Below are 27,231 nucleotides of genomic sequence, written 5' to 3'. Positions count from 1 at the left end.
TCACATCCTCTGAACCGGCTGGGCGGACTTTCTCCTGGAGAGCTTTGACCTGAGGGGACCAGATCAGAGAGAGAGGAAACAAGAAAGAAGAAGTAAGAATAGAGAGAACAAATCTACAAGTGTCAAAATCTAAGCATATATTGTCAGTCCAACAGCAATTCCATTGTAATGATGGTATGGTTTTAAATGCAGTTGTACAGTCATATCATCTAAAATAGTAGTATAGTGTCAGTATCAAAAGCAGCTACATGTTCAAAATCTGTCATAACATTTACCACAAGAGGATTTGAGATGTCAGCAAAGTAACTGAAGATTTTGTCCTTAATTAACTTGGTGAATTTACTGTGCAACATGTGAAGAGAGCATTATTTTTCACACACTACTGACAACAGATCCAAAAGAAATTGGTATCTCTGCCTCTTGTATCATGGATTTCTAATTGTATGATTGTTGAACATCGGTGCAAAATGGAGTCTAGAAGCCCTTGTTCTTTGATTCTGGGACTGACAAAAACCTGACATTTACTGTTGTAAAACTAGTGTTTTAGATAGTTGAAATATTTTCTGCTATCAAACTCCATTATAGCTGCATTGGAAATATCTCAACATGATGCCACGTTGTCTATGTTTTGCCAGTTATCCATGGGAATACATAAAATACACCACCAAACAACAAAATGGGCCCAGAAATGCAAGGTGTTTTTAACAGTGGTAAAGTGCTTTAGAGTGGATTTCTCCTTTAAAGAAAACAGTGTCACGGCCACTCACCTGATGGTGCCAGCTAAGAGAGGGTTAAAAGCGTACAGCCAATCGTGCATCTCTTTGTCATTGCTGGCCTGGAGCAGTATTCCACGATGCTCGGTGCACACAGCAAACGTGTTGGGAGTCTGGAGGCACAAAAGAGATGCTCTGAGGTTATTTACATTTGTCTTGTGTATTGTGTGGTTATTTTCTGAGAAGAGTTTGACTATACAACTCCTGACCAGTCATACCCGGAGTAAAGTCTGTTTGTCCTCGCTGTATTCCACCTGTGCGGATGACAAGTTGATGACAGCTCTCTCCACGCTGTCCCTCTCGCTGCGGTACAGGTAGACGTAGGGGCGGCGCACCACCACATAGCGCTTTACCCAGCCGCTGGTGTGGGGCTCCAGGAAGTGCAGGTAGCCCTTCTTCGACACAATCGGGCTGCATGCAACAAGAGGAACTTTGATGTTAAAAAGAAACTAACAAAGCCTGACCACAACCTCTTATAAATTATGGACAGAAGGTTTGCTTCTTCCCCAAATTAAAAGTATAGTACAGTCTACAGTTTACAAATAAAATGTTGGCACTATGAGGCTATTATCCAAAGGTCAGTGTATTTTAGTGACATGTTTTAACTAGTCTGACAGCAAGACAATTTATTCCATTTAGTTCCTGGTCTGAAAAAAAGAGCAACTTGCCATATAATATTTACAATCTATTTGTTGTAGAGATTTTAAACATGGAAAAATTTATGAAAATATGCAATAAGTAATTTGAGTAGTGATATATGTATGATCTATATCATGACCTGACTATGATAAACAAGTTTGGATCTGCAAGTCTCTGACCTGACGCGGATCTCCTGTATGTCAGGAACAAAGGTGCATCCTCTGAGGGTTTTCTTCCTGTCCACTGGGCTGTAGGGGTCCAGATCTGGAGTGGACGCTCCTGAACTCGGCTCAGTGTGTCTACAGAACACAGACAAGCAGTTCTTAATGTGATAAAAAAAAAGGATTACTGTTTACTGTTCAAAAGCAAGTGCCGTTGTTTTTAAAATTGCATGTATTCATTGATTCACTGAAAACAGTTTCAACCGCCTTATCTTAATTTATATTTCAGTCTTCAAAATGTCTGACAAAACAAAACATGCTCCAGTCCTTATCCTCTTTTTATTTTAACACATCAAACAAGTAGAGATTCTGTACAATCCCATCATGCATTTATGGCAATGATGTGTAGTCTTTCTGAATATGAGAATAGGATTGTGTGGACATTTGCAGGTAAGGTGTGAAGATTCAGAGTTATAGTAATAATCTGCACTTTTTTTCATATAAATGAATGTCTGTTTTGCTACTCTATTGCTGATTGATACCATATAATAGTGATTCAACCTATACCTAGCTCATGAAAGCTTTTACATTTGCTGCTCTAAACACCTATGAAGGGGTTCCTCTTTCCCAGGAAAAATCCTCTGTTGCACATGAAGTGATGGATTTTATGTTTACGGAAGCAACAACAGCAGTTTGTTTGAAATAAATATAAGAAGCTAGAAGAAATATAAGAAGCTGCAGTCGATGCTGAGTGACTTTATTTTAACAGCCAGTGCTTTAAAAACACCAAAGCAATGACTGCTTATCACCAAAGGCGTTGCCAAAATCTTGTGGAATATCACTTTAAAGTTACATTTTCATGATAACAGAAGTACAGTGCCTATAACCTGATTTACTGTCTGACTTAAATTTGCCTCTTGATGACTGAGGTGCTTTCGCTACACTGAGAACATCCAGTCACTAGTTACCTACCTAATGTCATAGTGTCCCTCTACCAGTGAGGGGCAGGTAGAGGATGGAGTGAGCGTGCTCAGTCCAGAGGAGGAGGATTCCCTCATCAGTGATGCAGACATCTCGGACAGCTAAAACACACACACACACATACACACACACACACACACACACACACGCACACACACACACACACACATATAGGACACATGCACACGCACAGAAACACATTCACAGCCAAAAAAATCATGCACAGAAACGCACACAAGACAAAACAAACAGGGACAGATACAGACAAAACATACCCGCGAACAATTAAGCACATACAAACACAGACATGCATTGAGAGAACACTTGAATCAGACAATTTGTAATGTGCTAGCGATGTACTGTAGACCATCTCTATATTGTTACGAGCCTAATAATACAGTTCCTTATCATGTCTAAGAGCCCCTTGCTGGTTAACATGTTAAAGGACATGCAGGAGGAACATTAGGAAAGTAGAAGCCTCGCAGTCTCTAAAAAGGAGGGAGTGTGGGGAAGAGATCAATGAGGTCTGGTAAACAATAAGGGAAAGGAAAGAAGTGCAGGCAAAGGGACAAAATACAGATACATGTGTTTTCTGAATACACAATTAAGTAGCAGAACTGGGTCAAATACTATCTGGGAAAAAAAATAGCGTTGTTTAAAACTGTTTGGAGTCCCAGAATAGGTAAGTTGATTTCCTGAAAATTTCCTATTCATATTTCCTTATCCTATGTGGCAAACTCCGCCCATCTGGTACTCAAAGCAGGTTAAAACAAACCCTAAAAATTATTTGTGATACTATTCGATCCAGATCTAGTAAGTAGTTGAAAATACATAAACATAAGGTGAGGAGAATCATGGCGGGCTCACATCAGTGACAGTTGCAACGGGCGAATACGACAATAGAAGGGATGAGGAAGAAAGAAATATTAAAAAGACAGACAATAAACAGTGCTGAACAAATGAATGAACGATGACTAAACGAATGGCAGAGACTGAGTGGGGCTGGGTGGAGGAGTGTGGGGCTCGTTCAACAGGATTAATGGGCCGGGTTAGAGGGCCTAGGCTGGGGCTCACCTTGCTCTCACTGGCACTGCTGCTCACCTGGCTGTACTCCCTGTTGAAGGTGTGCATCAGCAGACGCAGACACTGGGAGCAGGAGGACAGTCAGAATTGTTGGGGGAGGGAAAAAAAGAAAACAGTTTTAATTAGATTATTCTATATCACAAGTAAAGTAGCTTTATCTACCTGATTAAATGAATCAGAAAACACAGAAAATAAGGACAAGAATAAGCTAGGAAACAAACTCTTATGACATTTTTAGTTTAGCTTTTCCATAAGAATGTGTTTTTACAATCATAGCTGATGTGATTTTGTTTTACCGATCCATTTTGTTTTAATCTTCCGTTTTACTGTGATGCATTGGTCTCTCAGTTTCAGTTTCACTATGCTTCCAATTTTATTCTGATTTTCATTATTGTGTTGTATCTATTTATCTTCTCATTTTGTTAAGCACTTTGTATTGCAATCTTGCACAAAAGGTGCTACATAAATAAAGATTGATTTATTGATTGACATGAGGAAGCTTTGGTTCTGGAGGTCACAAACTGAAGCCGGGGACTAGCGGTCACCTTGGCAGCCAGCTCCCTCTGCCTCTGGTTGGGGCTGTCGAGGGCAGGGCTGCCGCCGGGGCTGTGGCTGAGGATGGGACTCTTGGCAAAGTCGCTGATGTCGCTGCTCTTGTAGAGCGCGTCCTGTCCTGCCTGCAGAGTCGCCTCCAGCTTCTCCCTCAGCAGCAGGTAGTGCCTGGTCTTCTCCACCTGAAAACACACGCAGATGTATGAGACACACACAGGACGGAATCCATCAAATTCCCCCCTAAACTGCACTTATTCCTAACCCTAACCCAAAAACAATACCCATTAGAGCTGCAACGATTAATCGATTAATCGATTAGTTGTCAACTATTAAATTAATCGCCAACTATTCTGATAATCGATTAATCGGTTTGAGGTTATTTTTTTAAGAAAAATAAGTCAAAATTCTCTGATTCCAGCTTCTTAAATGTGAATATTTTTTGGTTTCTTTACTCCTCTATGACAGTAAACTGAATATCTTTGGGTTGTGGACAAAACAAGACATTTGAGGACGTCATCTTGGGCTTTGGGAAACACTGATCGACATTTTTCACCATTTTCTGACATTTTATAGAGCAAACAACTAATCGATTAATCGAGAAAATAATCGACAGATTAATCGACAATGAAAATAATCGTTAGTTGCAGCCCTAACACCCATCAATACTTTTTCCACTTATCTTTTCCACCACTGGTCCCATCCATTACAGCATCACCCCTCTTACCAACCCCTCAGTCCAGAAACTCACCTCCTGCAACAGGCTGAGTTTCTCCAGCTCCCACTGGTGGTCGAGGATGAGGCTGTCACTGCGGGGCCTCCATCCAGCCAGGTTCTCCTCTCCTCGGACGTACGCCACCGAGGTGTCCAGCACACGCCGGCGACGACGCTGCATGCCTAGTGAAGATGACGCAAAGAGTACATGGCTTTGGTAAATCAAAATACCAACATAAAACCCAAACAGCTCAAGAAATACAGCAGAAGCAGAGGAAGGAATGAACAGGGGGAAGTTGAATATGACGTTTTAAGATGTGTTTTGTTTGTTGTTGTGTTTTTGGGGGGGGTTTGATGATTTTCTTGTTTCTTTTTTTCTGTCTCACCTGGACTCCCATTGTCCGCCACATGGCAGAGACTGACTTCATAGACTCCTGTGACACGGTTACTGAGAAGGAGAGGGACGAGATAGGAGACGTCATATGGAGGTAACTTACTGAAGGAACTACTAACTGCATCAAGCATCAAGTTTGTAAGATATAGAGTTCTTGTAGTTCAAAATCAGTCTAGGATTTAGACTTCATGAATCCATACAAGCTGAAGAGAAAACAGCTGTACCTCTCAGAGGGCCGGAGGCAGCCAGTGCTGAAGAGGTTTCTGATGGAGCGGGAGGCCGGCAGCTTCGCATCACGGGAGTAAAACACCATGCAAAAGTCTTTTGTGATCACTGTCGGCTGAGTGCAGTTCTCCATCTGGATAACGGGTATGGAAGGGTAACAGATCAGGAGCTATTCATATGAACGCCAACTGTCTGGTTACTATATGGGTTTTAATAATACAAAGTCTGCGAATAACAAATCAAAGTGAAATCAATGTCATGGGCATGACCAAGTATTTGGCAGTACCTCTAGGTAAGCAGAGAGGGTGATGTAGATCTTCTCCCCATAGGGAGTGACTCTGTTCAGAAGCAGAGAGTTGTGCATGGAGCTGTCCCATGCTGCCTCAAATCGGTAGAAAGTCCTGGGGGGTTAAAGAGAAAAGTTCATCATCTGTCTGTATGTTTCTGAAAGAAGAAAGTGTCAGCCTTGCAAAGGACCCATGAATAAATGGATATTTTGTTGACAAAATGGTAGTTGAAAAGATAAAAAAAAATGATGAGTATTATACCTATGGTCAACTCCCAAGGAGACACTGCCATTAGCAAAAGATGAAAAGAAAGAAGCCACAAGTTAGAAACATTTAACTGTAAGTTTAATTAGTTTTAATTTAGTAAAGGAAACAAATTGATGTAAAATCAAAAATGTATTGAGACAAGTTAAAGATATACTCAATTGTGAAAAGCTTGTTTCTTTAGTTTAAATATAAACTAAAGAAAGCGACTGACCTGTCTAGTTAAAAAAAGGTTTGTAAACAAACAGATAGAAATGTCAAGATTCATTCGAAGGAAAAACAATCTGGGAGCATAATGCATACTTGTCATCGTGTTTTGGCCAGAAGTATCCAGAAGACAGGATGTTGAGGGAAAGGATGTTGGGGTCTATGATGGTCTCATCGGCCTCCGGAGTGTTTCGGATACGACCTGAGAAGTCAAACAAGTCATGATGAGACAAAAAGACAAAAAAATAAGAAAACGGCTTTTGATTTCCCATTGTCTGCCACTATAGTCCGACCCCTATCACATCAGAGGAATATCTTTGCTGTCATGGCAACATGCCAAACGACACTCTTGAAGGTCCCTCAGTACTCACCAACCACCAACTCCTTCACCTCCTTCCACTCGATATCATTTCCTGTTTCGTGCGCTATGGTAACTGTGATCCTCCGCTGAATACCCTGTGAAGCGGAGAAAAGACCGGAAGTGCACCTGACTGTTACTGGAGTTCATGTGATAAAGACAAATTACCTTTCGGGTAATTTATTTGATTTCCTATACACAAAACAGCTGAACATATCTCAAATATTCACGAGAGAAGACAGCTTGGTTTATCTTATTTTGCCTATATTTTTTTTTAGTTTGGAGGCTTTCCCACTGCTTGAAATGGTTTTGAAACATATTTTTGAAAGCATCTGATCCTAGTTCTTAGCTGTGTATTAGATAATGATATTGGATCCTCTAGAGGCTGATGAATATGTCATTGGGAAACAGAGGATGGTATTTTGATGGGACATTTTCAGACAGGACATTACCTGATGTAAGAGGAATGTTCCATGGCAGGGCATTCCTCCTCTGTGGTCAACGACAGCTGGGATGTAGCTAAAGGCAGGGAAATCAAGAATACATTAAGCAGTAATACTTAGCATTCACATGATTAACAGTGTGAAGTGACCTGATGTTTGAGTGACATGAATTTGTACTTTTGCATTCACTGCAATAGTGGAATAATAGCATTCCTTGTGCATGTGATCTGCTTTGTCCCATGCTTTATGGTATAAAACTGGCAACACGTATCCACTGTGAAGATACAACTCACTCTCCATTGGCCTCCAGCTCACAGATCTCAAAGAAGGCCATCAGGTCGTATTTGGAGTGACACGGTCCTGCGGTGGAGCGAGTCAGGGTGCTGAGCTTGGTGGCCGGCACTGGAAGAATGACAAGAAAACAGATTCATGTGTGAAAGAGAAGAACAGAATAGAGCAGACCAAAACTAAAAGTAGTGGAACGCAACGGCAGGACAGAACAGAACAGAACAGAACAGAACAGAACAGAACAGAACAGAACAGAACAGAACAGAACAGAACAGAACAAAATAGAACAAAATAGAACAGAACAGAACAGAACAGAACAGGACAGGACAGGACAGGACAGAGTCTCAAATTGTTGGCTGGTACTTGGACACAAAGACTTAGAAAATAGAATTTGTTTTAATGGACCTGTATTAAAGAAATTACAATTTTGAATGGGAAGAATATTTGCAGGTAATTTCAGTTTCTCCAGTTAATGAATCCCCACTGGACTTGGTCTTGACTGACACCCCTCCCTAAATAATGAAAAATTTTATAATGCATATAGATGTGATATATACAGCGATACATTATATCATGGATATGTTATGGCTGGGTTTATAGTATGAAGTTGCAGGCAAGTTAAAAGTCCCTGCTCACCTGGTTTGGATAAGGGCATCACCCTGGGGAACTGCCTCCTGGACGGCCTCAGCGGACTATGAGAAGAGAGAAAGAAACTAAGTCAAAACCATAATTAGACATCAACTGGAGGGGAAATGGGGAAAGGTCAAATTCCTTCCTGACCTGATCAGGTCTTTGCAGAGAGGAGGGAAGGGCTGTTTCTGATAGTGGCCAAACACCTCGAAGACTATGGGCTGGGTCTTGATGTACTCCACAAACGACTTGGTCACCTCCACTGTGATCTAACAGAGAACAGACAGGAAGATTAACGACATTCAGAGGATTAAAACCTCAACTGCACCCTTAAGAAAACTGTACGTACAGTCTGTTAATCGCTAAGAAAAAATGACACAAAAATGATATGTTTTATCTACTTTGTGCTACTTAAAAATGGGTTCAAACACTGGTTCAAGCATGCAACTAGGACTCATAACTAACTAGTATGACACAGCCATATAAGAATTACATTATCACAATCTTTCTCTTAGTCTTATAATAATGTAAAATGTAATATGTAAAAAGATAAGTAAAAACACAGACATAGTAATCACTGAGTAAGATTCATTGATAATGTAATAATAATGTACTGTGAGTATTTCCAGTGCTTACATTCTGCACATGGTAGAAGCCTAGCGGCGGCCCTCTGCCTGTGTTCTTCAGCGGCTCAGTGGAGAAAGCTTCGTCATGGCGGTGGATGAAGCTGAAACGAGGGAAGCCATTACAGTCACTGACCTCTTTCTGCTGTTTCAGCACTTTACAGTGTGTAAACTGAAACCATCAGGCTGACCGCAGCACAACTGCATACTGATTATCTCATTCATTACAAAGATCTCAACCATTTACCTTCAGTAAAAAAATGAACACATATTATTAAAAATCAGAAAAAGTCTCTGTCATTTTATTTCACTCGAGTGTTGCCATCTCAGTATGTCATTACATGCAGTTGGTAAGACTCCAATTGCATGGGTAGCTTTACTAATATTAATTATCTATTTTTGTAAGATTATGTTTTGGATTTTATTAGCAGAAGAGATAGATGGGTGACATAGCAGGGAAATGACATGCAACAAACAAAGATATTTAGAGACGATTATATGCTGATATGTATACTGTATATATTGGAGATATTACTCATACAACACATGCAAGACTTCAAAATAAAGACATGCTGAAATAGTACTGTTGACTCACTTGAACTGACAGAAGATGTCGGCGTACTCTGCCGAGATGCTGGAGGCCTGTAAGACCGTGACTCTGAAGGTGAAGGTGCTGCCAATCTTCAGGTGGGTCAGCACCTTCTCCTGGGACAGGTCTAAGGGGAGGTCCAGACCCAGGCCCAACCCCTTCACAGGGCTGCGGGGCGGCTCTGGGGTCGCTGCATGGGACAGAGGTAGAGACATGGAAACACAAATGTTTGGCATGTGGCATTTAATAATTTAATATTTCATAGGCTTTCAAAGGATTTAAGAATTAACGTTAACACAGATTGTACCAATTGAACACACTTGTGTTACAAATCCATAGCAAGTTTTTTTTTCTGTCTGAATTTATATCATTGGATATACATGGATCTTTAAGAATTTTTGAAAAGGTCTTTGGCTGACATCCCCACACTATTTCCATTTAACTCCATTCACATTCTGGCTGGTTTTCACTAGCCCAGGCTGAGAGGTGCGAGCCACATGCTAGTGGGCTAGTATTATTTCCACTCCCTGCAGAGATATCCCTTTCACCTGCACAGGTGTTGTTGTTGACCTCATCGGCGGAGATTCCTATCTCAGAGGTCTGTCCTTCTCCCTCGACGATTCGCAGCTCCTCCTGGGACGTGTTGGAGTGGGACATACTGCCAGGACACGACTCAGTCTGGAACTACAAGACAAAACCACATAAGCTTAGGCTCCATTTACACCTGGCATTAAAATTCCAGGGCAGAAAAAAATAGATCTGAATTTTGTCTAGATAAGGTACCAAGCCACGAAGAGTAATGCCAATACTTCCACAGACAGCTTAGGAAATGATATTCCAACCCTCTTCTTACCTGCTCTTTTTACACTTGTGTTTAAATGACATATTGATTTTCATGTGTGACTTAAATTTTTTGAGGACACATTCAAAGAACACCAAGAAAAAAATGGCTAAAAATGATTCTGAGGTAAATGAACATGCAAAAACATTGTAATTCTTCTGTAAAATTGCAAGTATAGACAGCTTCCAAGTCCTCTCCTATGCACCTGTATCCTAATATAGGTGTGCAAACAACCTACTTTCCTGAAGGTAAATATACCCAAATTGATAGCACAAAGCATTATTAAAAGTCATAAAGTACCTTCTCGAATTGTTGGTCTTCAAAGGAGATCTTGGCAGTGCCTGACTGCCTCACACCAGAGCCATAATCAGGAGCTTCCTCATCAGCTGGAGAGAGACGAGGAAGAGGAAGAGGGGTTAATGTCTAAAAGTCTTCCTTTCTTGTCAAACACATAGCAACTCAAAAGAACAGCTAGCACCTCTCTTTTCAGGATCTTTAAGATATTCTTGAACAAATACAGAATTCTTCAACAAACTCTGCCTGTCTTCAGACTAAAATTCAACCTTGATTTGTACCTGAGATGGCCTGCACCGCCACCCTGAGGAAGCCCTTCACCTCTCCCTTCTCACTGACGATGGCCACGCGATGCACCAAGGGCACCGGGTACAGCAGGTTACTCAGGTACACAAACGCCCTGAGGAGCAGGAGAGAGAAAGAGAGGGGGGTTTTTGAGTTTTTGCAACCACTTATTGTACTCTTAAAAGAGAAGAAGAATTAGAGATGGAAGGAGGGAAAGAGAGAGAGGCAGAGTGAGGGTTTGAGTGGTTTAAGGAGGAGAAGTGCAACCTTTAAATTATTATTCCATTGCTCCGTTCCAATCAATACTGCCTCCAGGGGGGGGGAAAGCATTTGTGACTGACCTGCCAACCAGACGGAACCATGGGAAGCGGTCGTAGAAGGGATCTCCTCCGCTCAGGGCGTGGTCGCAGTCCTCCACAGCACTGCTGGGGACCTCTGCAGCTCGGTCGTACATCTCCCTCATCATGTCCAGCCTCTGCCTGCAGGGGGCGATATAAAGAGAGTACGGACTATGCGTCAGCCTCTGCTGCAGGAGTCAAACCGGGACACAAAGGTGAAGCTGAGATAAAAACACGGATTACTGTAGATGCCCGGCAGTATTAAAGAATCAAAACAAAACAAAACCCTCTGAAAGCAGATACAGAAGTTCCTATGGAGTGTGACGGACAGAACACACACATACACATCTTTATACACAACTTTCCGTACTGTATTGTTTTTGGTACTATATTTTGTAAGGATCATGCAATCAAATTTAACCCGTACATACACTTTTTTAATGCCAAAACTGCAGTACCTGAGTTTCTCGAGAGTCCAGTAATGCGTCGCTCCGTTCTTTTGGTCCTGGACTTCGACAGCGACTATGGTCCGGGGGAAAGGTCGTCTCTCCCTCTCCTTGGCCACGCTGGGGGGCAGCAGGTCGGGGGGCAGTGGGGAGTACAGCGTGTCTGTCAGCAGGACAAACTGGAACTGGACCTGGGGATTACATGAGATTAAAGCATTAGTGACAACAGGGGAGTGGGTGTTCTGGAGGCGAGAATACTGTGATCAGGTGGTGGGTAAGCCTTGACCCCGCCATCCAATATGAGTCAGTGGTAGTTTGGCTGGTGGGTGGGTATATTCTATATTGATCAGTGAGAAAGACAAAGAATACAGCTGTACTGCTGACTATAGTGCTGGTTAGTGGCAGACAGTAGTAGCCTTCTTTTCCTACAAACTATGGTTGTCTTAAAATGGAAATCAGGAGTATATCTCCGAGTGTAAGTTTTGCTAGTTGGATACGCAAAATATTTTAAGTCATGTTATTATTTGCATGAAAAGCAATAACCTTCAGTCAATGATACTACAGTCACTGAATTTCAGTGGACAATTGCTTCTTGTACCTGTATTATTAGATTTCAAACCTTTGTCAAAATGCGTCTTGTTCTCTTTTTCCTGAGAACAAAAAATGATTTCATAACAACTGCTTTAATATGGCAATAATAATTCAGGAGCGGGTGTTCGTTGCTGTGATCACAACAGTGATGTGATAGGAACAGGGCACAGCAAAGCACCGTTGGCAGCACCAAAGTACCCATAATTACAATAAAGAACATTCTTAATGGCTTTTATACAACAGTTAGTGACGCAGGTTGCCCAAGCAGACCGATAGTAGCACACAACTTTCCACCTCTGCTTGTCTGCGTCCTATTGGCATCACATCTGCAAAATCAAATTTGGATTCTACAATTTGCAAAAATGATATCAGTGAACAGGCAAACATAATCATAATCTATAATCTATCTATCCAGTCTCTGGAGAACAGAGACATGCTGCTTAAAGTAAAGCTATCAGTCATAGCATAACAGTGAAATTCAACAACAACAACAGCAACAACAGTACCGGCGATTCAAGTAGAGGCATGGTATGGAATTACTTGTGTTCATCAAACAATAACTTTTTGACAGGAAACGGTTATGGTCAACGGTTTATGCACTACTTTCATTTTGAATATTGAGCATCATTAGGTACATTTTAGTAATTGAATGGTGAGACAGAGTGGCTCTCATTCAATATATATTAGATTGTTCTGACTCATAGGGCTAAATCATTGTGTTAAGTATGGAAACAATGTGAATCAGTGGCTTTTCTGAGCGACTCACGCTGATGCAAATACAATTAAATCCTTTATGGTCAGTGTCCACTGGCAGACACAAAGCCAAATGCTCTGCACTTACCTTCAGCCTGGACTGAAGAGCAAAGTCTCCATGCAGCAGCACCACGTGACAATAAATGTTGAATTTGTACTCTGCCACTTCAAAAATGATCAATATCAACTTGTGCAAGAGGAGTATTATAATTTTGGAGTGGGCTGACACCAAGGCAACAACAATGGCCTAATTTTAGTAAACATTTAGCACTTTCAACCCAGATACATTTGTGTTTGGAATAAAATTTGACTAATGTTATTTAGAGACATCTATCTAATGTTCACCTAAAATAAAAGACATCATAAAACATATTGAGGCTGAAAGGCTATAAATTCAGTTTAGGAACTTTATGACACAGCAGCTCCCACTAGCACGACAGAAAAGTGACACCATACCTCGCAGCAGTAAGTCTTACCTTCTTCTTGAGCTCTACACTGATAGCATTGGCCTCCTTGAGGAAGATGGCATTTCCCCACAGCAGGTCCCTGAGCGAAGTGAACTGGTAGAAACGCCACTTGCGGAAAGCCCACAGAGCCAGCTCCGTCTCTCGCTTGGTCCATGGTACTGGAGGGCAAGAAGAAGAAAATGTAATAAAATAAAGGCATCTAAGTGGAAAGAAATGATCAACCTACCATTGAAATGGGTATGATAAGTTACAGTAAAGGCAAGGTGTTTCAAGTGATCACATCAGGTCATTATTATTAAAAATAAATCATTCTAAGTATCATTCTCTGCCCTCACAGCTGTTTTGGTGAATATATAATATAGCAGTGGCTACTATAAATTATCTTCAATACAAGAGATGTAAGGGGTTCTTTGATGGGTTAGAAAAAGTTTAATGTTGTCACCTTCCTCTTCAGGCTCCTCCTCTTCCTCAGGAGACTCCAGGTAGCGAGAGTCCACTTGTTTCTGAAGGGCCTCCAGTTTACTCTCATAGTCCTGAAAAAAAAAACATGACCCAAATCATAACAGACTGAGTGTATGAATGTGGTGTTTTGCTTTCACTTGCAATACATAGACAATGAAATCCATTTTTTTTTTTATCAGGGCGCCACTAATGGCACAATATATCAATGTCAGCATTTAGACAGGAGTGAATACATTGAAATTTGAAGTAATAAAATGGAGGTTTCTCTCACCAGCCTCTGCTGTTCTAGCAGGTTACTGGCTTCTTCTCTTTCTTTGCGGTACTGATCTTCCAGCTCCTGAAGCCTGAAGGGGATTAAACACAATACTTTATTCTAGTCAATAAACTCAGCTGCATAATCTGCAAAATGAGCATTGAGAAGCTCATGTAATTGTTTATGATGATAATTAATGGACGCTACTCCTGCTACCCCTACCATCCTACTACTACTACTTTGATTATGATTAGTAAAACACAGAGATACTGTGCAAAATGTTCAAGAAGCCCTAAAAACTCACTAATAACAACATCAACAATAATAATCATCATCATCATGAATTTGATGTGCCCTTCCATGTACCTCTGCTCCATCTCCTGCTTCATGTCGATGCCCTGTTTCTCCAGCAGCTCTCTCTGGGCGAAGGCCCAGTCCACCGGCTCCACCGGCGTCTCTGCGCACGGTGTTCTCTCTCGCTCCAGGCGAGCCTGCTCCGGGTCGTTGAAGCGAAACACGTGGCTCTTGCCCATGATGATGCGGTTCCCTAGAGAGTGCAGAGGAAAAATGTCAATCTATGCTTGCCAGAAGGACAAGCATCTACATGCTGTGATGTCTCTAATGCTGTAAGTCTCCTTGTTGGACTGTGCATGTCTGAAATGCCTGATTACCAATATCAAGCCAACAAATGGGAAATGTGCCATCATAATTGTAACCTAAGATTGTAACTTATGCTAGATATGGGACATTTGTTATGTGTTTACTTAAAAAGGGGTATTCATTTCTGAATGGTACATTATCATGTACCCTTGAATATAAGGGATATGCAGGTGGACATTCCCATTATCCCGTGGCAGCAAAGTGAAACTAAATTCTTCAAATTTCACAGCTACATCAACTCAGCAAATGACAACATCAAACTAACCTATGACTGCACCAGGAAGGAACTGAAAATATAAGAATAGCCACTAGAGGGAGATCATTTTACAGTAAAGAGATAATTAGGAAAGAAACATTTTGGTAACACTGAGTTCCATGACTTTTGCAGGCTTTAAAGAAGAAAAAGATTACAGACCTTTCCTCTGATTCACATTTTAAACACTGAAATTTATTTCCCATTTTTTCTTTTCTTTTTTTAAAGATTTTTTCACACTCATTATGTAGAAAGTTGAAGCTCAACAATGTAACATACTGTGAACATCTGTTTGTCTTGATACAGACTGATTTGGGCCAAGATGGCCCAAATCCACACACTTGTTTCGACTTCACACTTCACACAGATTTCTCTCATCCTCCCCATACAAGAGGGCCTTAACGCCTCACTGTGCCCTCTTTCTTCCTTTTCCACCGTTTTCACAAAATGACATGAGGCTCCACACTTACCAGACCGCAGAACAATGGCGGCGGTCACTCTCTTCCCGTTGACATACGTCTCCGACCCCTCACAGGGTTCCAGGATGACGTTACCTGTTTGAGAAAAAACAACAACAAACTATATCAAAACAATAAATATTTAATAACATCCAGATAAAAAGATGGCAGACATCATTTAACAACAAAATCTATCTTTACCCTTTAGTAGGCTATATTTACATAATATTGCAAGCACCATCATATCAAGCCACTGAAATAACAGCTAGCCTTTACCTTCTCCCTGAGGGCCTGTGGTGCTGCTGAAGGTGCAGTGTTCATCTTTGATAAAATGCCCGCTGAGAACAATGTCTTGACGAGTCTTGGCGTCATCACGGCCAACCCTGAGGGAAGAAGAGATAAGGGCTGTGTCAGGTACAAAACAAGAAGAAAATCCCAATAGAGGATATATACAAATTTCAGAAAATGTTAATGTTGCCTAATGACCAATACTGCATCATGTGCATTACAGTCATAAATAAAGCCTTACTTGGTGATGCCGTCTTTGATGTAATACAGGAGGCACTCGGACATCAGTGGATCCTCATTCAGGTTCACCAGATGCGGGGTCTAAAAAGAGAATTGTTACTGTCACTCAGCCTCATAAGTTGAGTGTTTGAGTGTCTGTGTAAGTATGAACAGATGTTATAAGTATATCGGACTATTGTGCTGCAGCGATGTGCATTTGGGAGTGTATCTGACCTTTTTGGGGGAGAAGACGCCCACAGTGCCTCCATCTTCTCTCATGGCCACGCCCATCTCAGCCAGCAGGGCCTCTCTATAGACAGTTACCATCATAGCATCATAGTTAATTTTACAGAAGGGGTTAAAATTGTTATAAAGGCTCGGTGTGAAAAGGGTGAAGTGAGATGCCATTGCCACTGATAACACAGAACATATGATGTTTACCTTGTTAACTATACATTTCAGGGGGAAGGTGAGGGGAAAAACAATAATGGAATCATCCCCACTGTTACATCCATAAGCTGATGGCAAGAATGAGAGTTTAGGATGAATCTTACATCTAAATTATATTTCTGACTAACCTCTCCATGCGAATGGCCTCAGTGCGTCGCAGCTTCTCTTCCCAAGTCTCATTAAGCTCAGCGATGATTTTCTCAGTTTCCTGTTGGTAAGGTTAAGACAGATGTCTGAAAATGGCACACACCCTAATTGGAATTACTCTCCACACCCCATTTATCTTCGTCTTCTCCTTCTCTGATGTTTTCTCTCCCGCTCGCCTCATTTCCTCCCACTAGCACACATCTAACCTTGCTCCTCCTCTACAGCGAACCTCTCCCATCTCCTGTATGTCCCGTATTTTCTTCCCCCGTCTCTCCTACCTTGAGCCTCTCAATGGCCTCCTCACTGGCGGGGCTGAAGATGCGGTCGTGGAGGTTGGTGATGGACCCGGCGCGACTGGACAGGGCTGAGAGGGAGGGGGAGGGACTCATTCCCGTCATGGCATTGGTCACTGTGGAGAGATCACCCCTTTGATTGACAGCCTGGCGATTATTCACAAAGTTCTTATAATCGCACAGGTCTGCCAGAGAGAGAGGCGTTGCATGGAAGAGAGCACGAGAGAGGGAAGGAAGGACGGAAGGAAGTACGGAAGGAAGGAAGGAGCAGACACCGGGAAATCAAGGAGAGACATTGGGGATAGAGAGGAACACGCGGAGAAACAGATAAAAAAGGATAAAAGGGACAACAGGGAGGAGTACAAAAAAAAAAGAAGAGAAAGCTCAAATAATGGATCACAGAAGCAGAGGTAGTTTGCTTACCAAAGCCATTGCAGAGAGAGTGAAAAGAGCAACTCAAATTAATGGGGCACATAATGCCATGTAGACTGGAAATTAGAGACCAGATGCTTTTTTTTTTTGTTGCCGAAATGCACTGTACATCCACATACACTCAACAAGCTCACAAGCACGGTTATGACTAATCAGAAGCAAAACAAAAAACATCTACATCAGTACATTGCATAGAGGCCAAAAGTCAGCCTGAGGTTTATTAACTCTTTTATCTGAGGAATTTGCTCAGGGTTAAGAGCTGTTTTACTGCTGGTGATGCAGGCACCTGATTCACAGCTTCCAATTAGCTACCACACACAGAGAACCAGCATACAAGAAAGGAAAGCGTTTCTCAGCAATCTAAAATGGCGTCCTCCTGGTCAGTCCTTTCTTCCATGATCTCTAATCTTGTAAAACAAAGCACCAGTCCAATTATGTAGCCTTGGGCCGGTTGAGGAATAAAACCACTGCCTTGAACAGCATGCTTTAAGCCTAAGCATGGTTTTGACTCCTTCGTTTCACTTGCTTTTTGGCAATGATGAATAGAGAATAGAGTTGGGCATTACGTATTCTGAATGCACACAGTCGGGTCAGGGAGAAAGCTTTTCAATGAAAAAAAGGCTCACTTCACAGACAATTAGAATCAATTATTCAATGAGACTGTTGTGATAGGATAAGAATATTTAGAGGGTGGACTGCCCAGATAAAAACAGGTATTACCATGGAAACTAGAACTAATGGAAAGAAAAAAGGAGGCCATTTTGGAGAATTTCTGAGAAAAGAATAATGGAATCTAGCAACAAGATTTATTTGTGTTGTCCTAAATATTTCTTGTATGATTTCTTTTTTTGTATTTTCATTTCTGTCTTGTCTGACTCATCGTTTGGTTTCTTGTGGGTGTTAAGATAGGTCTCTGGTGTGGTGGAGGCCAGCTGGGGATTCATTTCTATTAGTTGCAAAGCGCAGGCTCGCCAGAATTATACACACATTTCAAACCAGCGATGGCAGGGCCGGTGCACCGATACGCTGATAGGACAGAGGAGAGAGAAGAATGAGTGTGAGATACACCCACACTCCAAGTAAAACTCTCATCCTCTGTTTTGAATGTACTAAGGAAAAAAGTGTGTGTGTCTTTGTGTTCGTGTGTGCATATTTGCCCAGTTGTGTGTTTCCCTGTCCAAAACTCACTCTCTATGATGTCTCCCAGGCCCTGTGCATACAGCAGGTCTTTGAGGCGGGACACCTCCTCCTTCAGCTCACGCACAAGACGGTTGTTGGGATCCTCGTTGATCACAGCGTTGCAGCGGATCTGCTTGGCACGGTCAGCATACCTGGGCAAGAGGAAGGGTGAAACGATGATTCCTCAGGCTCCCCATATTGAATTACATGGACAGATTAATGACAAGATGTGAGCAGGAAATCAAAAGGAAGCTAGGTTCCACAGTTGAGGAGGAATTGACACAAAATACTGCAGAAATGATGCAGTACACCTTTGATAAGATGCCACACACTATGTCACTATGATGAGTGAAAAGATTAGCAGGCCTTGATAAGGGTCAAACATTGATACAAAATTAGTTAATTAAATTCTGAGTTGGGAAACAAAAGTCACATGCTGATAAAAATGGCAGCTAAAACAATACCTAGTACCTAAAGTCATGTTCATTATGTTCATTAAATGTGCTCAGTAATGTAAGGTAACCTGATAAAATATTATAGGCCAGTAGGTTAATGTCCTAAAAGCAGGATACATTTTGTTAGATTAGCCTAGATAATGTCTTACACAAACCATTATGGGTCCCAGGAAAAAATATCTTTGAAATGTTTGAAATGAAAGAGAGAGGTCATCATTGAGATTGCTTTTCCTCACCTGAGGGTGCTGAGGGTTTCATCATAGTTAATGTCCGCAGGGCTGAGTGCAGCCACCATGGCCGTGCGAGAGTTCCCTCCTGAGGTATGACAGTGCAGAAATTGACACAAATTACCTTCTTGATTTAGTAACAACAATCGCAGAAATAAGATAATATCAAGTATGAAGGGAAGAGACTGTATGCATACCCAAGTTCTCCCTCAGCAGCCAAGTCAGAACTGAATCTCTGTATGGGATAAAACTCTCCACCTTCTTCTTTTTCTTGTTCTGAACACAAAATCATTCACAATTTATTTGCAAATCACTCATAAAAAATATTCAAATAAATACAATACAATTGACAAAACATTGAATAAGGATACTATTCGCTCTCGCCAAATTAGCAACAGTAAGCATTACTAACCTTGTTTGGTGCAGAGTCCTGAAAGGTGAAAGAGAAATGAAAACTTGTGTTACTTGCACAACAGCAAATAAGAAATAGCATATTTTAGAAGAGGACTGTGAAGGACTCTCACCACTTCAGCTAAAGCAGAAATGACTTTCCCTAGTGTGGTCAGGGATTTGTTGATATTTGCTCCTTCCTGCAAATACAAAGACGTCAAAGTTAATCATAAGAATTGTTTATCCATCTATTCATGAGTCATTTGTTTGATAATAGTAATAAAAGTAACTACAACAACAACAATACTATTAATTTAAAAGCCATTTTTAAAAACACACAAAGACACTATGCAACAAAACAAAAACACAGTAAAATAGTGCAGATAGAACAGTGCAAATTAGCATATTGTTATATAATCCATCCATTTATTTATCACAAAAAAAGGAAAGAAGAGGTTGAAGGATCAAACCTATAGTACATATTGTGTGCAACCAACCAGCGAAATACACAAATTAGTTACCATCTCCCCCTGAGGCATCCTGGCATGCATTTACAGCATTGTCAGTTCAAATCTGCCTTACAATGAATCAATATTAAATGCATTTTCTGTTTCTGTTTCCTGCATGCAGAAATACCAGACAAATCACCTTCAGTCTGGTTCCTTTCGCTCCTGTTGAGTCGGCCCTCTCACTGCCAGCCAAGTCCACAAGACTGATCTTGCTGACCTATGTGGACACATAATATCGTGATAATAAATTGGTCGGCATAACAAAGAAAAAACACTCACCAGAGCCGACGCAATTAGCCTCAAGACTGCACTAGAAGAATCGGCAGTGAAAGTTAAGTGTGGATATCGATCAATAAAATAGTGCATTCATCCGGATAACAACACCACAGATGGCCCCCACCCACTCATAAAAGGTCATAAAACCATTTCTGCCATTTGGCTTCTGTCCTACCAAAGTTCGGTTAGAGGCCTGCTACAGTATCTTTGATGCAAGAAAACTCTATCTGTTAGTTAGGTCCATTTCTTAGGCTTCCGCTTATTTCAAGTGACAGAAACTCATTATGTGATTTGTATTTCGATGCACGACCTTCTCTGAGGTGTTGTCACTGTCCATGTCATGTTTCTTCTGGGTGAAGATGATGTTGAAGACAGCGTGGGAGCGGCTGCTGGTCTCATTCATGTTGGTGGCTGCCACCGTCCTGAGGAAAGGCAGAAGAGTCTTGTATTTCTGTCCATCTATCTTGACTTATTCCAACCATTTATTATTTATTATCAGTTGGTTAATTCTATCACATAAAATTGCATGACCTCAACATGCATGCATGCAGGAATCCATCGTTAACGGACAATCTCACTCTGTTACCTGGCCTTGTTTCCAGAGTCCATCAGGTCTTGGATATCGTTGTAGGAGGTGACGGCTAGTTTGGACAGGTCCTCCACATAGGGTCCCATCAGAGGGTGCTCTCTGACACGCAGGTTCCCTTTGTTCTTGGGGTTCAGCAGGTCACGCACACGCTCACAGTAGATCTCCATGTAACTCACCTAAGGGGGGGGAAGAGAGAGTCATCAGGAATCCGGTAAAATGTCTTTATGAGTTGTTAATGGGTTCATAAATGCTGTTGATGTGTTTTTACAACACTATATCTGTTCATTGTACCTTTATCCTCTAATTCACCTGAAAAACTAGACATTGTGTCTTGGTCTATCAGTAAGTGTGGTTCCTGTGAAAAAGCCTTTTGTTGTCCTTAACATTTAATTATTATCCCTTGCACATCTTTTTAACTCAGCCACTTGCACTTGTTGATTCCTAAATGCTGCTCACTGTTAAGACCTATTGTGAAAGAAAGCCTTTTAAATGCTCAATGTGAAAAATATCAAATACAAAAAATATGATACAGAATTGCACTTCACTAACCTCCACAGAGTAAGACATGTTGTTGTCATTATTGCTGCCGTTGATCTTGGTGAAAAGGTCCTCACACAGCTAGAAAACAAACAACTGATTGTTATTTTTGTGGTAAAATTGGAATCTTATCTTCACGATTATTAAAATGCTGACATATGTCGCTAGTTTAAAAAATTGCTTTGTCACTAGGATTTATTACATGCTTCTGCAAGTTACGTCTGAAAGCACCATCTCTTATTTTACCAGAGGGATGATTCCTTGCTGGTCCTTCTCCTGTCGTCCCATCATAGTGTAGCTTTTCCCGGCTCCTGTCTGGCCATAAGCGAAAATACACACATTGTAGCCTTCAAAGGCATGAAGCAGCATCTCCTCTCCGATGTCTCTGTACACCTGCATCTGGGATGCATAGTTGATGTCCTCGGGCTGCAGAGACGAAGGGAGTGGAGTGGAAATAAAGAAAAAGAATATGAGAGAAAGAAAAGATGATAATAATTCTTACATTGCAAGAAAATTCAGAAAATCAAAATGTATCTTGTGGAAGATGTCACATTTTCAGACATCAGAAATAGAAGACAACTTTCCTTTGTTATAGAGACAAATGCATTGTGTGCAGATAGCAAACAAGTTTTTCTACCATGTTGTTAAATACCAAGATTCAGATCAATGGTTCTCATTAAATATTTGACTTGTTTTTTTAACTTAAACCACTAAAGAGAATTTCTTATACGATAAATTGTAAATATATTTAGTTCTAAAGGTAGTAAAAAACAAACAACTATGTAAGGCAAGTCTTCAAAGTGTGACTGAACGATGCAGAGAAACTCACCGTTGTGTGAGACCAGTAAGAGTAGTCAAAGTTGAAGCTCTTGTTCTCTTTTGGCTGTTTGGGGTTCAGGATTGCTAAAATGACAAAAAACAGGGCGAGAGCGGGTTAGAGGCACCAACATTTACACCTTCATCCTTAGAGCTTGAGACACTCTAATAACCTGCCTCTTCCCAGACTCCTATTCGCTGTTAGTTCTTCATAAGATACAGAGGATCTCGACTGTGAAATAGCTATATTCACATCTCTCAATGCACAAGTTCTCTCTCTCTTACTGTTTGTCTCCTTGCTCATTGTCCCATCGCTCACTAACACACACACACACACACACACACACACACATGCGCGCACACACACATTATTGCATTCAGTTCCCCTATGATTTTATTTCCTGCATTAGGGCAACTTTCATTTATTTTTTATTTCTCTTGTTGTTCTGTTGTTTGTTTTCCACCATGTTGTTTCTGTTCTCAGTTAGAGTCTGCTATCTAATCCAGCTTTGTCTTTTGTCCTCTTGATTTGTTGTTGTTTTGTTTGTTTATTTATTTGTTATTTGTTATTTGTTATTATTCTTTCTTTCTTTCTTTCCATCTTTCATTTGTTTTGAGATAAGATATTTTTATTCCCTACCTTGTTTTTGTTTTTTTATCTTGATTTTATCTATTTTATCACTGTGTTTGTTTCACTTCAATTCTATGTCTTCTCAAAAAACGAATACACTCAGATAAACAAACCTAGAACCCTACAGGGCTTTTAGTATAACCAGTACTATGATCCTATACTGTATGAAGTAAAGCCTGTCTTATACAGATGGGTGCCCCACATGATAAGGCAACATTATGATTTGAAAGCCTGGGTGCCAAGACAGGAGTATATTTCTCCTTAGATACGGTTTCTCCTTAGATAAAGAACCTCAGTAACAGCGGGATTAAACCAAACTTCTGAACCAATGGTTTTGGATAATAAAAAATTGACATAGCATATTCCTTCAATATCACTTTCAAAGAATCTCGACTTGAGCTCATCGTAAAGAGAGAGCCGACTTACTAGTTCCAGTTTGGGAGTTCTTTGTCTGGCTTAATTGATTATTAGTATAGTTATTAGTATTAATAGTAGTAATACTAAATGCACCACTCATTATACCACTCATTGCATCACTCTGTCTCTCTCTCCCTCCCTCCCTCCCTCCCTCTCTCTCTCTCTCTCCCTCTCTCTCTGTCTTTCCCTCTTTCTCTCTCTCCCTCCCTGCCTCTCTCTCTCTCTCCCTCTCTCTCTGTCTCTCCCTCTTTCTCTGTCTCTCTCTCCCTCCCTCTCTCTCTCTCTCTCTCTCTCTCTCCCTCTCTCCCTCCCTGTCTCTCTCTCCCTCCCTCTCGCTCTCTTTCTCTCTCTCCGTCTCTCTCTCTGTCCCTCTCTCTCTCTCTCTCTCAGTGCCTCAGGACTGCAGCAGCAGATGCTCTTTTGACTTCAAACTGAATCCGGTGCAACGCCCCCTGTGGACAAGTTCAATACAGCAGCGGCGACGTCCCGCTGAGCGTTCTGACAGGACTGATACAGCATGTGCTCATCCAGAAAAACCATAATGCAGATAAAATGAAAAAGTGGACCACCAATGTTGGAAATTGCTTAGGACTCACATTTAGAGCTAGTCCAGTTAATGAGCTGAAATAATGAATGTTTTAATCGGTGGCTTCCTCAAACTGTGATAATGAGGTCATCAAAACACCGACAGGCACAGAGACCCGGCAGTGTGCCGAGCGTACTCTCTCTCTCTCTCTCTGTCTCTCTCTCTCTGACACACACACACACGCAGTAACACACACAAAACAAGGCACACACACAACACACATATCCTTGCATCAGCTGACCCGTGTGTCTGGGCTCAGCCAGAACAAGGAAGCCTTTTGGTCCCTGCAGCTCGTATGATGAGAGCAGAGAGCCGTAGAGGTCACTACATCCTACACACACTGACAGGCTTCAGTCGCGAGGCCTGACAGAAGCCTTTGTTTGCCTCCCTAGCTGCCAAGATGCTGCGTGCCTCGCTACCCACTATCCTGCTGTTGGAAGACAAGCTTCCCACCAGACAAATGATTGAGGTGAAATGCCAAACTTGCCTCACTATAGGTCACACAGAAATGGTCAAAACTGCACCAGAACGTCATTGTGTTACTGATTTGCATGTGTTTCACACTTTAAAGCCATGGGTCAGCACCTAAAGAGGCTCACTCTACATGACGCCCCGCCTCAATCACAACGTTGCAGCTACTGTATCATACTGTATCCATTATTTATATGAACATGGGTGATTCAGGTTACCAGACTGGAAAATCATCTGACTGCAGAGCCTTTCAAGGATTCATCAATACATCTCGATTTCAAAATCTATTTTCAATCCATTTAGATCAAACAACTAACAACAGAAAGATTTATTCCCAGTGGCCTGTTTACAGTGGGGATGGTTAGAGCTGAATTGGCTGTTCCTCTCTTGGTCAGACGGTAAGTTCTCTGTCATCTAACATCTTTGGTGCGTCAGTTGCAAATCTTTTGCATTGTTATAGAACACTTAGTGAATGTAAAGGCCAAGAAAATTAGCAAGGGAATTAATTGATTCTAGTTTATAAGAAAATTGTAGTTTATATTGTAGTTTAGAAAAAAGGAAAAATATAATAGTCATATTTTAAATATTTCCACTGACTTTGACTCTTTAGTTATAACTGGTGACTTTAATATTCAGATTGATAATTCAAACGCCAAGAGTACTTAAGACCTTGTAGCCATATTGGACACCTTAGGACTGTCTTAGCATGTGAAAGGGCCGACTCACAGTCGAGGGCATATATTGGACCTGATTATTACTAAGAGTCTCAATATTTCAAATTGTTGCAATTTACCTTGCCTTATCTTATCACTTTTTGTGTGTTTTTTGATATGTCTATTAATCCTGACATCCATGTTATATCAGAAACTGTTAAAAAAAACTGTCACAACTATCAATGAGAATAGTAGTGCACTGTTCATGGAGGCTATCTCTTTCTCACCAACCCTTATTTCAACCTCTGTGAATAATCTTCTAGATAATTTCAGTTCCAAATTTGTGAACGTTATTGATGACAGTGCTCCTGATAGGGTCAAATTGATGTCTGGTTAGAATAAATATGTGCATGTCTATAGAAACAATATATTCACTGAACAGTGAAAAAGGAAAATGTGTTACTGTTCCAAGGATTGAAGTACAACAATGTGTGTTGGTCAAAATGTGTAATGCCAGATCCACAATATGTGCATCCTTCTGTGAATGTAGCTGCAAGAGACACACCATACACAGCAAAATCCAAACATCAACACTATGCAAGTGTTTCTATAAGTCCACACCCATCAGAGTTACTTTAACACTTTAAGATAGTTTTGACCAGCCGCCCCAGAGCCACATCAGCTCTGTGACTGAGCAAACAACTCTCCAATCAACACTTGTCAACTACAAATAATTGTCACTGATATTAACACTGAAGAAAATGTGCTTTGTACTCACTTGTGGTGTTTCCTGACATCTGAATGATGCACTTGCTCTCCTTCCCAATCTCTCTGGAGTTGAAGGGTCTGACCCTCACCGCCACCTTGACTGAAGCTGCCATGCTGCCGGTGGGTGGGGAGCAAGCCGACTACCAAGCAGGGTGTCTGTCAGAGGGCTGGGGATCTGCTGGCCAGGCAGACACACACCTGGCACCTGTGGAGATGTGGAGAGAAGGGTTTGATGAGATTGTAGAGATAGAGGTAGAGACATGAAGGAAACAGACCAATCTGAGAGATGGAAACTTGGGTTTTGTTTTGCATAGTAAGTGAAGCACTCCTTAGGTATGATTTTACATCCAGTATTCCACAAGCAGCCTACTGGTAGACCTGCCATAACCCCACCTTAAAAAAAAAAATGTTCATTGTCATTCAATTCAATTCAATTCAATAGAGAGTGTGAGTCATTTCAATTAAGGATTTACTGATTGGGCCTTGAAGATTTCACACAGTTAATCCTGGTGATACTGTACGGATATCAATTTCGTTTTATGAGACACACAGCTCCTAATAACGCGGCTTAGTATACGGATAGACTGCTATTTGGCAGTAAGATTAGCATCATTGCTATTCTACGGTAAAATGGCTGCTTATTCCTCGGGTATCATCCCCTTTCCTCATCTGTTGCGACGGGCGAAAGCCGTGTGATGAAACAACATCTCCTCGATGCTTCACCCAAAACGAAAAAAAAAAACATTTTCATTTTGCTATAATATTCGTGTAAGGAGTTACAATTTTGGTGCATCGTTAGAATATTTATTATAGAATTATATGACACACCGTTCTTGTTCGTTAGGGACTTTTAAGGAGGTTTTCATCTGTTTCTCTACAGATTAACAGGTAATTAGTAGATTTTATGTGGCAACTGACATTAAGAGGAATTAAGAAGAAACCAACGCGGTGCAGATCCCACCCATTTTCTCATTTGCAACCGGTGAAAAACAGAATTCCTCACCTCATTTTAACAGCCTACACCTACATCTCTCCAGTAGGAATATAGAGGGAACAAAATGTAGGTTTGTTGGACTACAATTCTCAGAAAACACGCCAAGACAGTTGTGATTGTTGTACACAGAGAGAAAGACTGTGAATATGTGTAACCTTAACGCACTGGCCAATGTAAATATTGTCCCCTCCATCTTGCTTTGCCTGCCGCACCTCAAAGGCAGGCCGCGTAAACATAAATGGCACTAGTACCAAATCACCTAACACTGCGACAGAAAGGAGGTCAGCACGCCGATATCCCATCATTATGTTTTAAATGCCACTGTGGGTTTTTATACGCTCTTACTATTACATGTCACGGCGTTTCTCTTATGTTTATTCAATTTATTCACAGTGCCATGATGGACATTTCTGGGGATGGAATCGGACATTTGAATAGGCAATTGTTGACAGACATAAATATCCCATGTAGCATAACCTACATCCTGACGCAGTGCCCTTATTTATCGCCTCACACTTAACCACGGGCCTCGAAATCACACACGCACGCACTGTCCACCCCAAGGAGTGCCACCCTTGGTACCTCTGCTGCGCCA

At 41.2% G+C, this 27,231-nt stretch overlaps 1 protein-coding gene across 1 annotated transcript; it reads right to left on the bottom strand.

Annotated features, from left to right (window-relative positions):
* Nucleotides 1–25,755, bottom strand: kif1ab (kinesin family member 1Ab). The gene is made up of 48 exons (XM_071520802.1): nt 25,653–25,755; nt 22,130–22,203; nt 21,547–21,726; nt 21,313–21,381; nt 20,761–20,939; nt 20,485–20,596; nt 20,038–20,115; nt 19,524–19,589; nt 19,412–19,429; nt 19,197–19,275; nt 19,009–19,087; nt 18,327–18,469; nt 18,126–18,164; nt 16,692–16,891; nt 16,395–16,474; nt 16,051–16,126; nt 15,839–15,918; nt 15,586–15,692; nt 15,322–15,405; nt 14,305–14,485; nt 13,957–14,029; nt 13,666–13,756; nt 13,233–13,381; nt 11,425–11,603; nt 10,970–11,107; nt 10,625–10,743; nt 10,350–10,435; nt 9,757–9,892; nt 9,215–9,398; nt 8,633–8,723; nt 8,147–8,265; nt 8,003–8,058; nt 7,372–7,480; nt 7,088–7,154; nt 6,649–6,733; nt 6,374–6,479; nt 6,068–6,091; nt 5,806–5,920; nt 5,519–5,652; nt 5,287–5,348; nt 4,938–5,083; nt 4,183–4,371; nt 3,629–3,700; nt 2,546–2,655; nt 1,592–1,711; nt 992–1,184; nt 768–886; nt 1–49 (listed from the first exon to the last, which is right to left on the bottom strand). The coding sequence occupies exons 1-48, from the start codon at nt 25,753–25,755 to the stop codon at nt 1–3; spliced, it is 5,148 nt and encodes a 1,715-aa protein (XP_071376903.1).
* Nucleotides 25,756–27,231: the final 1,476 nt, after the last annotated feature.

The sequence above is a fragment of the Centroberyx affinis genome, unplaced genomic scaffold, assembly GCF_046629955.1.
Source record: "Centroberyx affinis isolate AG114_WGS23_722 - 3 ecotype Tasmania unplaced genomic scaffold, CSIRO-AGI_Caff_v1 ptg000826l_1, whole genome shotgun sequence".
Classification (NCBI taxonomy): domain Eukaryota; kingdom Metazoa; phylum Chordata; class Actinopteri; order Beryciformes; family Berycidae; genus Centroberyx; species Centroberyx affinis.
The sequence above is the reverse complement of the archived record's forward strand: the minus strand, read 5'-3'. Positions and strand labels throughout refer to the sequence as shown.